The following is a 13,587-nucleotide window of genomic DNA, read 5'->3' as shown; positions in this document are numbered from 1 at the left end:
AAACTACTAGAATATGTTGTCGCAATACGTACGGAAATGCTTATTAAAGACTATCCTGATCGACTGGCATCACAGCATGAGCTCGCTCTAGCATATCAAGCGAATGGACAGATCAAGGAGGCGGTCAAACTGCTAGAACATGTTGTTGCAATACAATCGGAAGTGCTCGCCGAAGACCATCCTGATCGACTGTTATCGGAGAGGACCCTTGTTGCTTTCTACAAGGATCTGATGAAGGAATCCAGAACAAGACAGGCGTCTGCGACTCAACAAGCAATGTCCGAAAACAACATCACGTCCACTGCATTGTCAGATGAGTCACCAGCAGAACAGGATCCGAAGCTAAGCTTCAAGTCGAAAGGAAGACTTCTCATGAGGCAGCTAAAGGACCTTTTAAAGAAGGTCAATTAGTACTGGTGTTCATTCTGTAAACAATGGATTGTAGGTTGCCAAATCCTTGGCTAATACGGTCATTGGCAAGGATATAAGGGATTACCTGGACGGATTTGCACCTTCCGCAGCAATGTATGCCTCAACCAACTTTCTGCTAGTCGCTGACACAGGCTCGACAGCCTCTCGCCGACTTTTTCATCATGGAAGTATAACTACTATCATCACACCTCTTGTTATATGCGACTTATGAGCTTTTTACCCATGCAAAGCACCTTGCTCGAATTTCGCAGCTAATACACCGCCGATTTCCAGATGATCGTAGATTTATAGAACTTTCCGAGACTCCTGTGAGACCGACTGTCTATACTATTGTAACGGCCGCGCTTCATGGATTAGCTAATAATGTATCTCTTTCTTTTGTAGCATGTATTGGCACATTCCAACGCTTGATTAAGAGAGTATAGGGCAGTCAAGTTACCATTAGTGAGGGCATATCTGAATTCTAGTCTCAAGCGTAAAAGGAAGGGTATCATACCATATGACCATATCGGGATTAGCGCACCATGTGATTACGGTTCAAAAAAGCACCTCTGTACAAGCAAATGAAGCCACTGTGACATCTCTGATCCCCATTCGTGCCAGGTCAAAATCAGAAATATACGATACCGTATACCACCCAAAAATAAAAATAAAAAGCAATAAAAACCTGCTCTAGCTGCGCCGAACCTCCTTAATACGCCGAAGGTTTGAATATCCATCTACAGGTACTCCATCAAATGTTGCACGCCAATTACAGATGCAAGAACCTCACTTAGCAGACAGCTTTGAGGCTCTTGAGGAAAATAGTCCTTTCTCAGCGGTTCATCCGGTATGCTTCCACACTTCTCACAATTCCGAGAGCCGCCCTATGAGCTTCGAGCTGATGGTTAACCTCTGACGTGCTTGATTTCCGGTTCCACTTGGCATATTTCCTTTCAAGACGATCGTATGTTTTCACGTCGAAGGAGTAGCCTTTGTAGCGGAACTAATCTTCAATGGCGTTGTGGAAGCGGGATATTTGCCAGCTGGCTGAGGCCATCTGGGTTACTCCGTCCATTCGCAAATCCCGGTGCTCTATTAGGGCAGCTAGGTCGGGAAATATCTGCTCAATGCAAGATACATGGTAGTACTTGTTCGGTTCTAAGCCTTGTGATATTTGGAATAGGGTTTTTGCAGATCGTTGAAACTTACCGTAGGAACGACCAGAAAGGTCCTTGACATTGAAGCGAAATGCAGACCTAATATTAGGTTCCCCATTTAACTTAGTAGGAATGCATTTCCAGAAGCGACAGTGGCTTCTGGTGCTAGGGTTGTCTTGCAATATGATCACCCGTTTCTCATTTGTAAGCTCATGTTCAATACACCTTCTTTCAAATGCAACTCGCTTGGCTGGGCCTTGTTTTATCTTTTCCCATTCACTATCCACCTTTTCATCAGACGGATCATCAAAGTAGGTTTCCTCTGATGATAGGCTGGCCGGCCTTTTCTGAGAAGTCATGCTTCTTGTGATAATAGGCCCAAAGTCTTAGCAGTAGGCAAGCCTAAAGAGCGCAAAATAAAGAGCAGTTTGCTGACGTTTGTACTGGGGCGAAGTTGGTTTTAAGCCCGCCGAAGTCTTGAATGCCTGAAACACTATTGCCTCTATGATGCCGTTTAACCTCAATTGGCTTGACAGCGCATACCCCGCTTCAGCGCATTCCACCGCTCCCTTTGCGAAGAGTCCCCTGCGCTACCGAGATCCAACGTGAGAACCTGGGTGGGATACATAAAGTACTTCAAATGGGCGTTTCGACAGATCCTTACTCTTTTCGCCACCCAGCACGAAACAGTCTGCTTGTGTATCGGCTCTGTTAGTGTGTCTGTCTGGAACGATATATGGCACCTTGTCCTACTTATCTGGTTACAGAGGTATTTCTCAGACGATGGGGGGAGGTGACCATGACTAGGACTATGGCAACCCAAAGAACGAGGTTTAATCCGGTGGAGATGATATACACCGTTGTAAAGATTGAAAGTTCGCTTCAAATCATAACGGAAGGTGTGTACATCTGATGAACAGTCAGGGACCGAGCGAGCTTACTGACGCCTGGCAGGTCACGCGAGTGATGGGCTTTACGTATCTCTCGAATGGGAAGACCATCGCTATTTCGGTGGCGTGTCTTAGGCGGTTTGGGGGAATCTAATCTCGATGTTGATCGAATGTTGTTAAGTAATGCTGCTGAGAACTCATTGATCTCCAAGTTGGGATTGATCACTTTCACGTAGTGATTTGAGGCACAATGGCTTGGCCTTCATCGAACATAGTCATCGGATTTCGAGTCACTGTGAAGACATTATAGGCGCCTACCCCAGGAGCTCCACCAGGAGGAAATGGTGGCCAAGGATAGGTTGAAGGGCCATGGCAGTTCAAATGTTGCCGACAATGCCCTCCACCACCGTCAATCATGGTTGTGAAAAGGGCACAGGAAACAAAGCGTGATCGTGGCGCTATGACTTAGCATCACATCCTTAGCGAAAACGAAGGTAGAACACAGTACAATTGAAGGGCTCAGGGAAGAATCTGGAGAACAGCACAGCAAGCCCACACTCACCCCTATAGGGAGGATATTTGCTGTTGTCCACGGCTATCAGCGCTCTTCCCGACGCATACAAGGATTAAGATATTTCACTGGTGACCATGGCTATAGCCATGTCATGGACGCCAAAGCATTCGTTTAAGAGTCAAGGCATCTGGCGTGAGGCCTTCAACCAAGCTGAGATGTTCTAACATACCACTTTGTTTTCTAGCATGGGCAGGCTCACAGATGAAGTAGATGTGCTGGTGGTAGGAGTGACTTTAAGTGAGCCACCTGGCTTGATAAGTGTGTACCTACTCCTCTTGCACCTTCCAGCACATGCGGTGATACTGCACTTTTGACTGCGTGATAAGGAAGAATCGCTGTAATACGGAGATCGACCCATGGTTTGACTACTAGTAACAAAGAGAGCATGGCCGATAAATCGGGTGAGGAGAAGGTTCACCAAATAAGGAACAGGGAGATCCGCAGCAGATGAGGCTCCCTTGAGATTTCAATGCTTTTTCCACGGCTGTCATCAGGACCATCAGGGCAAAAGGCCACCAGAACCGATAAAAATAGCAGGATTTGTGGAGATCCATAGGATCATCAAGAAAGCCGTGCCGCCACACGTGTTTCTACACCAGATCGGAAGACTCGCGAACAGTTGCAAGCCGAACTATCATTCATCGAATGTATTCCAGGGTTTGTATTAGGACGTCTCCATCCATGGGTCTTGTTGGTCAAAGCGATACAATGCAAGACACCAATAGCATATCACTGACGGAACTGAGTGACGTACAAGGGACACGATCAACACTTCGTTAAACGTACGAGCCATCTCATGATCTCCCTAAAGAGCAACTCTAAGATAGAGTGGTCACAACTACAGATATACAGCCAACGTATTATGAGTGTTCTATAAGACAGGAAGAGGCGTCGAGATCAGCGTTCGATATCCGTGGCCACTATTGAGCACGTACGCTTTGGAGATGTCGACTATAGATGGAGGACATCATTGCCTCGATTGCATTCCCTTTGTACGATCTTGGATCCCACTATGACATTGGAAACCGTAGGGCGTGGTCCAGTTTGCCTGTTTGGATAGAATGACGTTCCAGAGTGCCATTCTTTTCTTTGAGCACTTCTCTAACGATCACATAATCGAGGGAGCCCAGTCCAACGCAAGAAGTAGACGGATAGACCCTTGCCTCGCTGGTTATGGGCTTCCTTACCTGGAGCGAAGAGACCTGGTCAATGGTTTCAGACATCGAAGGAGGTAACATGTGTGAGTATAACAAGGAACATTTTCTTTCAGGTAGCTCGATTCAATGACAACGGCTCCGAGAACCGACAGGCACAGACAGGAATTGCGTCTCCAGATGGCCCACCTTGCACTCACTATGCCAGAAGCATAGTACGTCCGATTTTCAACTGGGCCCACAGCAATCAAAGAACGAGTTCAGCCACTCCAGAAATGTTAGGAAATCGAAGCATCTCTAAGCTTCCTCGCATTCTACAGTTCTGCGATCACATCTCCCAAGAGAAACAGCCATTGGTTGGTTACCTTCAACAGCGGAATTCTCCTACGAGACATCTTTGAGTTGTGCTGGCGAACGCTGCACGGATCCAAAGTGCCGTGAGGCGGTGCGGATATGGAAAATAGTGGATCCTGGGACGTAAGGCATTTAGAAGACTCAGAACGGAAGGCGGTGGTGTCCAAAACGGGAGAACTTCTTCCGATCCAAACTCACGCCAGGACTTGATTATACAAGTTGTCGTGGACGCTTCTCTGCTCCCTTCACAATCGGTAAGCTTACTATCTTGGCCCTGTCCCGAGTTTGATATGTGCAATCGCACTGAAGTTGAACGACTGACTACTTTCGGTCAGGTGTTCCCCACCCTTCACCCGCCGCCGTGATTTTCCTCCGTCATTCCGATTCGCGATCAGTAACCTCGGCTTCAAGACAAATCCTGTTGCGCGGCAAACGATACACCCCTACATGCGTGGATCCTAGTGCGCAAGAACTCTCGACGAGTCAGGAGAACTTCAAAACCGAAAGGAAGGAACGCAAAAGTTCAAGGAACTGTTGGAGATACCGCATCGATGCCAGTGAGCGGGCCGGCGGCGAGGCTCTGCGTGGAGTACATTCCAGCCACGCTGGGGTCTCGAAGGGTGACGATACTGCCTCGAGGTACGAGGCTGGCCTATGTCAGACAATGCAGACGAGGTGCACATCGGTCACATGCCAGTGTGGGCCGTTCCCGGACACCAACCCCGACAATCGTTCATCCAACCCACGGCTTGAAAACCCGTGAGCCTCGTCATGAGTATATGCGACGGTACGCGACAGCAGCGGCGAACAAGGTTAGGTCGGATGTTGCGTCTGAGCTACAGGGTGGTCCTTTAAGGGAATATGATTCGCGGGTGCAGCAGGGTCGCCTACGGGATGACCCATACCAGAGACGTACGTCCTACCCTCTTCTTCACTGTCGACGATCAACCCCAAGGGACATGGTGAATGCTGACGATGGCATGACGCGCAGAGATCATTGAGAGGCTACAAGACCTTCACGAAAGGCTGCGAAGCTACCACCCTCCGACCGTCATCCATCCGAATCCCGAAACCTTGGATCCTCAGCCGAGAACGTCGTTCCTGGGCTCTTTGTTCGGACGTGGCAAGGCGAAGGAAGAGTTAACCGTCCCCGAGAGCCTCCCGAAAGGTCTATATATGTACGGAGATGTCGGGTGTGGGAAAACCATGCTCATGGATTTGTTTTACGATACCTTGCCGTCGAACATCGTGTCCAGGTCTCGGATCCATTTCCACAACTTCATGCAAGACGTACACAGGCGCATGCATGTGGTCAAAATGCGGTACGGCAATGATTTTGATGCGTTGCCTTTGGTAGCAGCGGCCATTGCCGAGAAATCGAGCGTGCTGTGTTTCGATGAGTTCCAGTGCACGGATGTTGCGGATGCTATGATCCTGCGGAGGCTTCTGGAGTCCCTCATGTCCCATGGGGTCGTGCTCATCACCACCTCCAACAGGCACCCCGACGATCTGTATAAGAACGGCATCCAGCGGGAGTCGTTCATCCCGTGCATCAACCTCCTGAAGACCGCTCTGGACGTGATCAACTTGGACTCTCCCACAGACTACCGCAAAATCCCTCGACCGCCTTCCGGCGTCTACCACCACCCACTGGGCTTGGATGCTGATCAACACGCCCAGAAATGGTTCGAGTTCCTGGGTGATCCCAAAGATCCCCCCACCCAGCAACGCAGGAGGTCTGGGGCCGCAAGATCGAGGTTCCCCTGGCCAGTGGCAGAGCCGCTCAGTTTAGCTTTCAGCAGTTGATCGGTCGAGCGACAGGAGCTGCGGACTACCTGGAGTTGGTCCGGAACTATGACGCCTTCATCATCACGGACGTCCCCGGAATGAACTTGAATCAGCGCGATCTTGCGCGTCGGTTCATTACTTTCATTGATGCCGTCTATGAAAGCAGGGTAAGCACTCACCCCGCACAGAGAAGAACTCGACTAATCCCCTGTAGGCCAAACTAGTCCTGACCACGGAAGTGCCTTTGACCAACCTCTTCCTCTCTGAGGCGGAAGTGAAGAGCTCTCTCCAAGGAGGCGAAGGCAGCGATCTCTCCGACGCGATGCGTATGATGATGGACGACCTTGGCCTCTCCATGCAAGCCCTCAAGTCCACCTCCATCTTCAGCGGCGACGAGGAGCGCTTTGCGTTTGCTCGGGCCCTCTCGCGTCTCTCCGAGATGGGCAGCAAGCAATGGGTGGAGCGGGGATTGGGGGTCGGGATGGATGCTGAGCAGGGGAAAAGCGAGCACGACGCATGGATAAAAGCGAGAAGTCATTGGAGCGAGGATAATATGTGATGAGGGCTCCACATTGGTCCTACGTTCCTGCCATTTCATCGCAATAGACTTGGGTGTTGTATACCATTCGATTTACTTTCCTTCTTTCTCTCTGTCTCCTTTGCACGTGGAATGTACATATCGACGTAGATAGATGTGTGGCACTTTGCAAGGCCATGAGTATGAACATATTGAAGATATCCACGCCATGGTATGAAGGCACGTCATAACGCGTTCCGCAGCAAGACGTGTGTGGCTCATCCTGAGGGATGCATGTCCGTTACGACGTCCAACAGTGGAACGGTCCCCCGGTTTTTGAATTCGGTACGTGATCCCCAGCCCTACTTGGTATGCAGACCGATTCGATCACGACGCCACTGGACGGCTAGTCAGGGCCTGACGGAGCTGCTGTAACTTTGCAAAGAGCAAGAAGATGAAGGGGAAATCAAGATCCGTACGGAGGACGGCGACTGCTCATTGACACTTTCCCGCTCGGCTGCATTTAAAATTCTCCCAAGTCCCTCGGGTTGGCAACACGAGACTGGACTTCATCAGGGCCAAGCCAGTAGCAATCGCAGCCTGGTGATTGTATGCACACATTCTATTTTGGGAGCCATCCAGGGTTCCGGTCACTTTCTGCATGACAATTGTCCGATAATGGCCATGTTCCACCTCATGTCGATCCATTTGCCAATTCACTGCGGAATTGTTTCACCCCCGTCGGGATCGAAAGACAGGCGTACTCTCTTCTCTGCCTCTTTTCATCTTCCCCCTTCAGCCCGTTGAGAGGGCATCATACATTCCAGAGGCCATTTCCACGCAAGGGGGTGAAACTCTCCGACTCTTCCTTGGTCGCGTTTGGAATTGAGATCGATTCGATTCGAATGTTCCCCCCTTTGCTTTCCACCGTCAACATCGAACTGCACGAAAAGGAGCGGAACGATGGGCTTCAAAATCACGCGCTCACAGCGTTTGTCCGCCGTGATTGGGATTTCCACGGTTTTCTTCGTGGCGGAGATTTCCAGTAAACACGCCTTGTTCTTCTGCCTCTTCCCTCTCCTCGCGTTCCCCAGTGTTTGCCCCTGTTGTCTCAGGCTCAGTCGTCTGAGTGAAGGATAGTCGCTGAGATTGTCTCGTAGTCGGATTTTATACGCATTCTTTGGCTTTGGTCGCTGATGCCTTCCACTATGTACGGATTCATGCCTACGGAGGAACTGCGTGGAGGCGTTGCTAATTAGCATCTAGCTAAACGACCTGATCGGTTTCATCGTAGCATTGGTGGCTCTCCGGGTAGGATGCCTTGAGTCTTCCCAAAGACTACCCAAACGACTAACGTGTGGACTCCGATCCCCCTGACCATAGGTGTCCGAGACAAACGATGCACCCAAATCCTTATCCTTCGGATGGCAGCGAGCCCAGCTACTCGGCGCGTTCTTCAACGGTGCGCTTCTTTTCGCCCTGGGGATCAGCGTATTCCTACAGTCGATAGAGCGATTCATTTCGTTGCAGTGTTGGTCTTCCTGTCGAATCAGACACGTCACCGCTGATCCAAGTTAGACGTGGAGAATCCGAAGCTGATGTTCATCATGGGCGCGGTGGGTTTGGGTCTGAATCTGATCAGCGCAATTTTCCTGCATGGTGCGTCTCGTCTCTGGTAAAGAGGGCTTTGCTCGGTTGTGATACAAGACTGAAAGATGGGCAGAACATGACCACGGTCACGGCCATCATGGACATTCGGCAGCACCGTTGTCCCCTATTCCACCTACCAGCCATGAGTCAGATATCTCTGAGGTTCGTTCGTGGGAAGTTGATCCTAATGTGATGATAATTACTGACGATCACCACCATGCAGCATCGTAATCACAAACACCACTTGCACGGCACACAACCGACCTCCCTGGGACACGACTTGGGAATGCTAGGTGTTTTGCTCCACGTGGTCAGCGATGCGGCCAATAACCTGGGAGTCATGACTGCAGCCCTGGTGATCTGGCTGGCACACTATGAGGGCAGATACTATGCAGACCCAGGTACGAGTATGGGGATCGCCATGATGATTATGCTGTCTTCACTTCCTCTCGGTATCTTGATCTCATCTTAGATTACGCGGGGACTCGGCTAAGACTATGTACAGTGCGACGATCTGGCCTTATTCTGTTGGAGAGCGCTCCGAACGGGTTGGATCCGGCGGACGTGAAACACGATCTAGAAAAGGCACGTAGTCTTCCTTCAGGATCAGTATCCGGAGAAGCCATCTTCGTGAACTGTCTTCGCATTCTGGACTTCAATACTGATCAATGCGCATAGGTACCTGGTGTCTTAGCCATCCACGAGCTTCACATCTGGCGTCTGAATCAGAACAAGACTCTGGCATCGGTCCACGTCGTGGTCTCCGATCCGTCCGTGGAGAACTTTGCGAAAACGACCAAGACCATGAATGAATGCTTTCATGCGTACGGTATCCATTCAGCAACACTCCAGCCGGAAACATGTCCCCTGGCGGAGGCCATCTCTACGGAGCATGAATCGGCGGAGACCATGCAGGAGCTACGCAAGAGATCGCTGGAGAAATGCCAAGTGCTATGCGGAACGTTGTGCGAGGAGTTGACATGCTGTGGGTAGAAGGCAATTTTGTGTCCATCTATTCTTTGAATGTTGCCAGAGGGGTTTATTATATGCTCGTGGCCTTTTTAAGCGAGAAAGTGGGTTTTGGTAGCTGTGATCCTAAAGAATTATGTACATACGGTCCACCTGCGGAGTGCGGAGTGCGGAGTGCGGAGGATATGGAAGGGGTTGTCTGCCTCAGGCCGCCAACCTTAATCAGATGACCCCACTCCAAGCTCTCTTCCGCCTTTGGCGTCCAATTGCTGTTCTCTCCCCCCACGTCATCGATTGCTACAAGGGATGTGACGCTCTCTGCTTCTTTCTACTTTAGTTAGCCTGTAATGTGATACTATTTGTTTGCAACCATGCTGTACCCGCTACCGCTGTCGACTCCGAGAGCGATAAGACTTACCAGATCGTTATCGGCGAGCCCGACACCACACCCGTTCTCCTCCCACGTCGTCAAGAGCTCCACTCAAGTCCGAACACTAGGGGGATGTTCTCGCCAACGATATGGAAACGCCGATGCCCACACACGGATACGGATAACCCGGTATCAACGCCTTTCTCAATCAAGATCAGGTGGCACACCAGCTGTTCATCCACGACAAGCCCCAGCCCCAGCAGTATGGGGTCATCAACACCACTACCGTCACCCGTGGTGGACTACAAGGTGGGACGAGACGAGGTCCAAACCCAGCACCCCGGGATCCGCACAGAATGCAGCACGCCCTCAGATGAGCTTCTGGGAAGCGGAAAGTGCCCGTATGCAGCAGAGGATGGAGCAGATTCGGAAGGAAATCGCCACCGATCCATACACAGCTCTTTTCGGGAGAAGGCTTCAGCCGTTGAGCTTCCCCAGTAACATGGAGAATAGGATTATGTCAGTGTGTCGTTCGGTTTTCGGCATGGGCAAACCAGACGAGATTGATAGAACCAGTCACGTTGCTCAGGACAGGGATGTGCAGGACGTTGAATATGATCCCATTCGTGGTCGTATGGTTCCTAAGAAATCATCCAAGCACACCGCTGAGACACGTGGCGGAGGATCTTCGGACACCCTTGTCGGGAAACGCACGCAGCATGAGAACCGGACCGGCTACCTCTCTGTTGTCGATCGGGCGAACGAGCATCCAAACGATGGTGCGAGTACACTCCAGGGTTTCGAGTCGGTGAAGGAAAATCAGGCAGATCCATCATATATTCTGGGACAAGCGGGCACGAACACAGACGGGGCTACGCTCGGTGAACCTCGTCCACATCAGGACTCCCTCGAACGGCCGACATCAGAAGTGGAACGTCATAGAAGCGCCATGAAAGAACAACTCGATTCGGACCACGAAACACAAGCGAATGGACTTGAAGATCAAACCTCTTCCAGATTTCCGGCATTCAACCCAGGCCACTATCAATCCGCAAGCTCCGCAGTTGTAGGTCCAGCCCAGCAACAGGAACCACGGCTAAGGGAAGAAATGGCAGAGGATCTGGACCTCCTGCGTGCTAGCGACATCCGTTCGTTGTATAACGCAAAGAGCTTGAAGGGAGATCCCGAGGCGCGGCACAAGACGCGCAAAGACTTGGATACTGCATTTGACTCTTATGTAGACCCTGTCAGCGATGTCAGGGCTGAAGATGTGAGAGCAAGGTTTCAAGAACCTGTGCCTGCATCGTCAGTGAACGGAACAACAAGAAGCGGGCCCGCCATGCTGGAAAGTACGGCTCAACTTCAGTCAGAGGAAGATAGTTCCAATAACTCTGGATTACCTGTGCAAGAAGATCACACAGACGCATCATGTCCTGGCAAGCAAGCTCGCAAAAACACCCCGGCCCCCGCAGGCAGCTCTCTAATCGGCGACACTTACCGCGTTTTAGCATATGATCCTTCGACCCTGCAGATCACACGAGCGGAATCGAACTCATCCTTTCATACAACGCACGAGTTTCTTCACCCATCTGAAATTCTTCCCCGCTTGAATAACCCATCCAAGTTCTTGCCATACTTTGAAGAGATGCAAGTCGATGGCTATGAGATCGTCTCGGGTGGCGGAGATATACTTGTGTTCAAAAAGGCTCTCGCGGAGAACGCAAAGAGCGAGCTTGGTGCCTATGTGAGAGACGAACCCTTGCTCAGCGATGAGGTTTCATGTCGATCAAATACCGCCAATACCGCGAGCCCTGTATCTGGCTCCGGTTGCTCTGAGACCAATGTACCTCCTCGAAAGAGCAGAAGTAGAATCGGCACAATCCTACGCCGGATGCTCATCGGTGGGTTTGCCACGGCAGCAACGTGCTATGCCCTGGGTGTTGTCAGCGAGTATTTCCGAACCGGTGGACAGGATGGACGAGGTATTGATGGGTTCACCGAATTTGAATCCGAAAGGCGGCATAGGGATCGCGAGTAGGACGTCTGTGGAGTAATACTGTGGATTATGTGTGGTAACTGCACATGGGATGTTACGAGCTTCTCTCAGGTAGACATGAACAATCTCAGTTTTGCTGTGAATGGGACGCGTCTGTCTTTCTCTCAGGTCCCTTTGTCCCCCACTGGACCGTCTTACAGCGGCTCATTTGTTGACCAAATGATGGGCAACGGTTAAGGGCCTTCAAAAACCACGTCGGCATCATCCTTAGCACATCCGTCATCATGCTTGTCCTCCCAGACCCAGTCCCACCACGGTTGACGAAAATCCTTGAATCCTCCAATGCGGTCATTGGTTGATGATCGCATTGCCTCTCGTCTCCAGAACCGCTCCTGATCCTCCTCCCGTTTTTGCCTCTTCAAGGCCCTCAGCTTCTGTTCCTGTGAGACCACATCTTCTTCCTCCTGCGCGGCCTTCCTTCGCAGTTCCTCATCCTCCGAGTCGGGCTCGTCATCCTCGTCGTACGGCGAGCAACTAAAACTATATTGGAGGATGCCACACCGTGCGCGTCCGCTCATCAGATACATGACCAAGCCCACCAGCAAGCGCAGCGCAGCGTAAAAGTCCGATTCGACCCACAGATCGTACTCTTTACTCCCCAGGATGCGAAAGACGCGCGGGTCCGGCTCGCTGTCAGAGGTTGACAGTTGGAGCCACTCGACCTTCTGCATGAACTGCTCCAGATTCTGCCGGCCGTAGAACCGCTGGTTGGCATTGCTGACAACGAGCCGTCTCATCTCCATGTCGGTCCCGGATGCATTGTGCCGGCCGCTCCAGAGCCGAGAGGTCTTGTGTCCGGGGAAGATACCCCGAAATATATGCAACCGGGATCCGTGCAGGCCGATCAGAAACACTTCTTGGTCGGGGAACTTGTCGCCAGGGGGGTGCAAGCGGTGGATGTTCATGAGCAACTGCGAGAGCAGCAGCTGAAACTTTCCTTCCAGGGCTGATTTCAGCAATTCATGCTTCTCTGTTGTCTGTAAGAGAACCCTGAGCTTAGTTACGTTCGCTGGGATGCAATGCACACGATAGAGAGTTAGGCAGGACGTACTGTAGAAACAGGGAGAACCGCACGCGTAGAGTGTTGCTCCGGGTAATACTCGAGGGCTAGCAATCCCGCCGTAATCGGGGCATCCTTGTACTTCTCGCGATATCCAGTCCAGTATTCCAATTGACAGTTGAGCAGTCGTGCACTGCTTGCCCGTCAGCCCTGATTCAGCATTTTACTCCGTCACAAATGGAGAGGAAGTCTACGACTCCAGGTAGCGGATGGGGAGATTTGAAACAGCTGAGCTTAAGGGAAAGCTTACCGAAGATAAAAATAAGACTCGGGATCCTCTGTTTCACGCGTGATGCTCAAGGCACCCAGGATCTCGTCAAGGAGCGCATAGACGACTTGTCCTTGGGCCCTAACGGCAGTGGCAAAGTCGTATCCCCGCGCCGGAGGATCCCCATGGCCTGCATCATCTTCATACAAGCCCTTGCGAAAGAGCGGTACCTTCTTAAGGGTCTTAAACACCCCTCGGAAACGGATGTCGACCGTCGACCACCGGTTTAGATTGACCTGGCGCGCGTTCTGTTGACGACGGAAGAGCCAGATTGTGCGTTGCGAAACGGCTAACAATGGTTAGTACTGACCTCGGTTTCAGCTTTCTCTCTCTCTCTCTCTCTCTCTCTCTCTCTCTCTCTCTCTC

At 51.1% G+C, this 13,587-nt stretch overlaps 4 protein-coding genes across 4 annotated transcripts; 3 read left to right on the top strand and 1 right to left on the bottom strand.

The window, feature by feature from the left end:
- Nucleotides 1-36: 36 nt before the first annotated feature.
- On the top strand, nt 37-411 carry ANOM_011114 (tetratricopeptide repeat protein; the record flags this gene model as incomplete). The annotated part of the gene is made up of 1 exon (XM_015556370.1): nt 37-411. One exon carries the CDS (start codon nt 37-39, stop codon nt 409-411), a length of 375 nt encoding a protein of 124 aa, XP_015401339.1.
- A 3,833-nt stretch (nt 412-4,244) lies between these two features.
- ANOM_011113 (AFG1 family ATPase) lies at nt 4,245-6,890 on the top strand (the record flags this gene model as incomplete). Its single annotated transcript, XM_015556369.1, has 6 exons — nt 4,245-4,275; nt 4,879-5,182; nt 5,241-5,455; nt 5,535-6,279; nt 6,336-6,498; nt 6,546-6,890. The coding sequence occupies 6 exons, from the start codon at nt 4,245-4,247 to the stop codon at nt 6,888-6,890; spliced, it is 1,803 nt and encodes a 600-aa protein (XP_015401340.1).
- Nucleotides 6,891-7,753: 863 nt separating this feature from the next.
- On the top strand, nt 7,754-11,875 carry ANOM_011112 (cation diffusion facilitator family transporter; the record flags this gene model as incomplete). Its single annotated transcript, XM_015556368.1, has 10 exons — nt 7,754-7,868; nt 8,009-8,058; nt 8,115-8,159; nt 8,232-8,379; nt 8,427-8,507; nt 8,572-8,660; nt 8,722-8,950; nt 9,004-9,107; nt 9,177-9,483; nt 10,056-11,875. 10 exons carry the CDS (start codon nt 7,754-7,756, stop codon nt 11,873-11,875), a joined length of 2,988 nt encoding a protein of 995 aa, XP_015401341.1.
- Nucleotides 11,876-12,066: 191 nt separating this feature from the next.
- On the bottom strand, nt 12,067-13,508 carry ANOM_011111 (uncharacterized protein; the record flags this gene model as incomplete). The annotated part of the gene is made up of 3 exons (XM_015556367.2): nt 12,067-12,870; nt 12,945-13,086; nt 13,204-13,508. Coding segments are annotated over 3 exons (1,251 nt in total), but the record flags the coding sequence as incomplete, so codon positions are not given.
- Between the last annotated feature and the right edge of the window lie 79 nt (nt 13,509-13,587).

The sequence above is a fragment of the Aspergillus nomiae genome (genome assembly GCF_001204775.2).
Source record: "Aspergillus nomiae NRRL 13137 chromosome Unknown contig00610, whole genome shotgun sequence".
Lineage (NCBI taxonomy): Eukaryota > Fungi > Ascomycota > Eurotiomycetes > Eurotiales > Aspergillaceae > Aspergillus > Aspergillus nomiae.
Note: the sequence above shows the minus strand (reverse complement) of the source record. Positions and strands in the feature narration are given on the sequence as shown.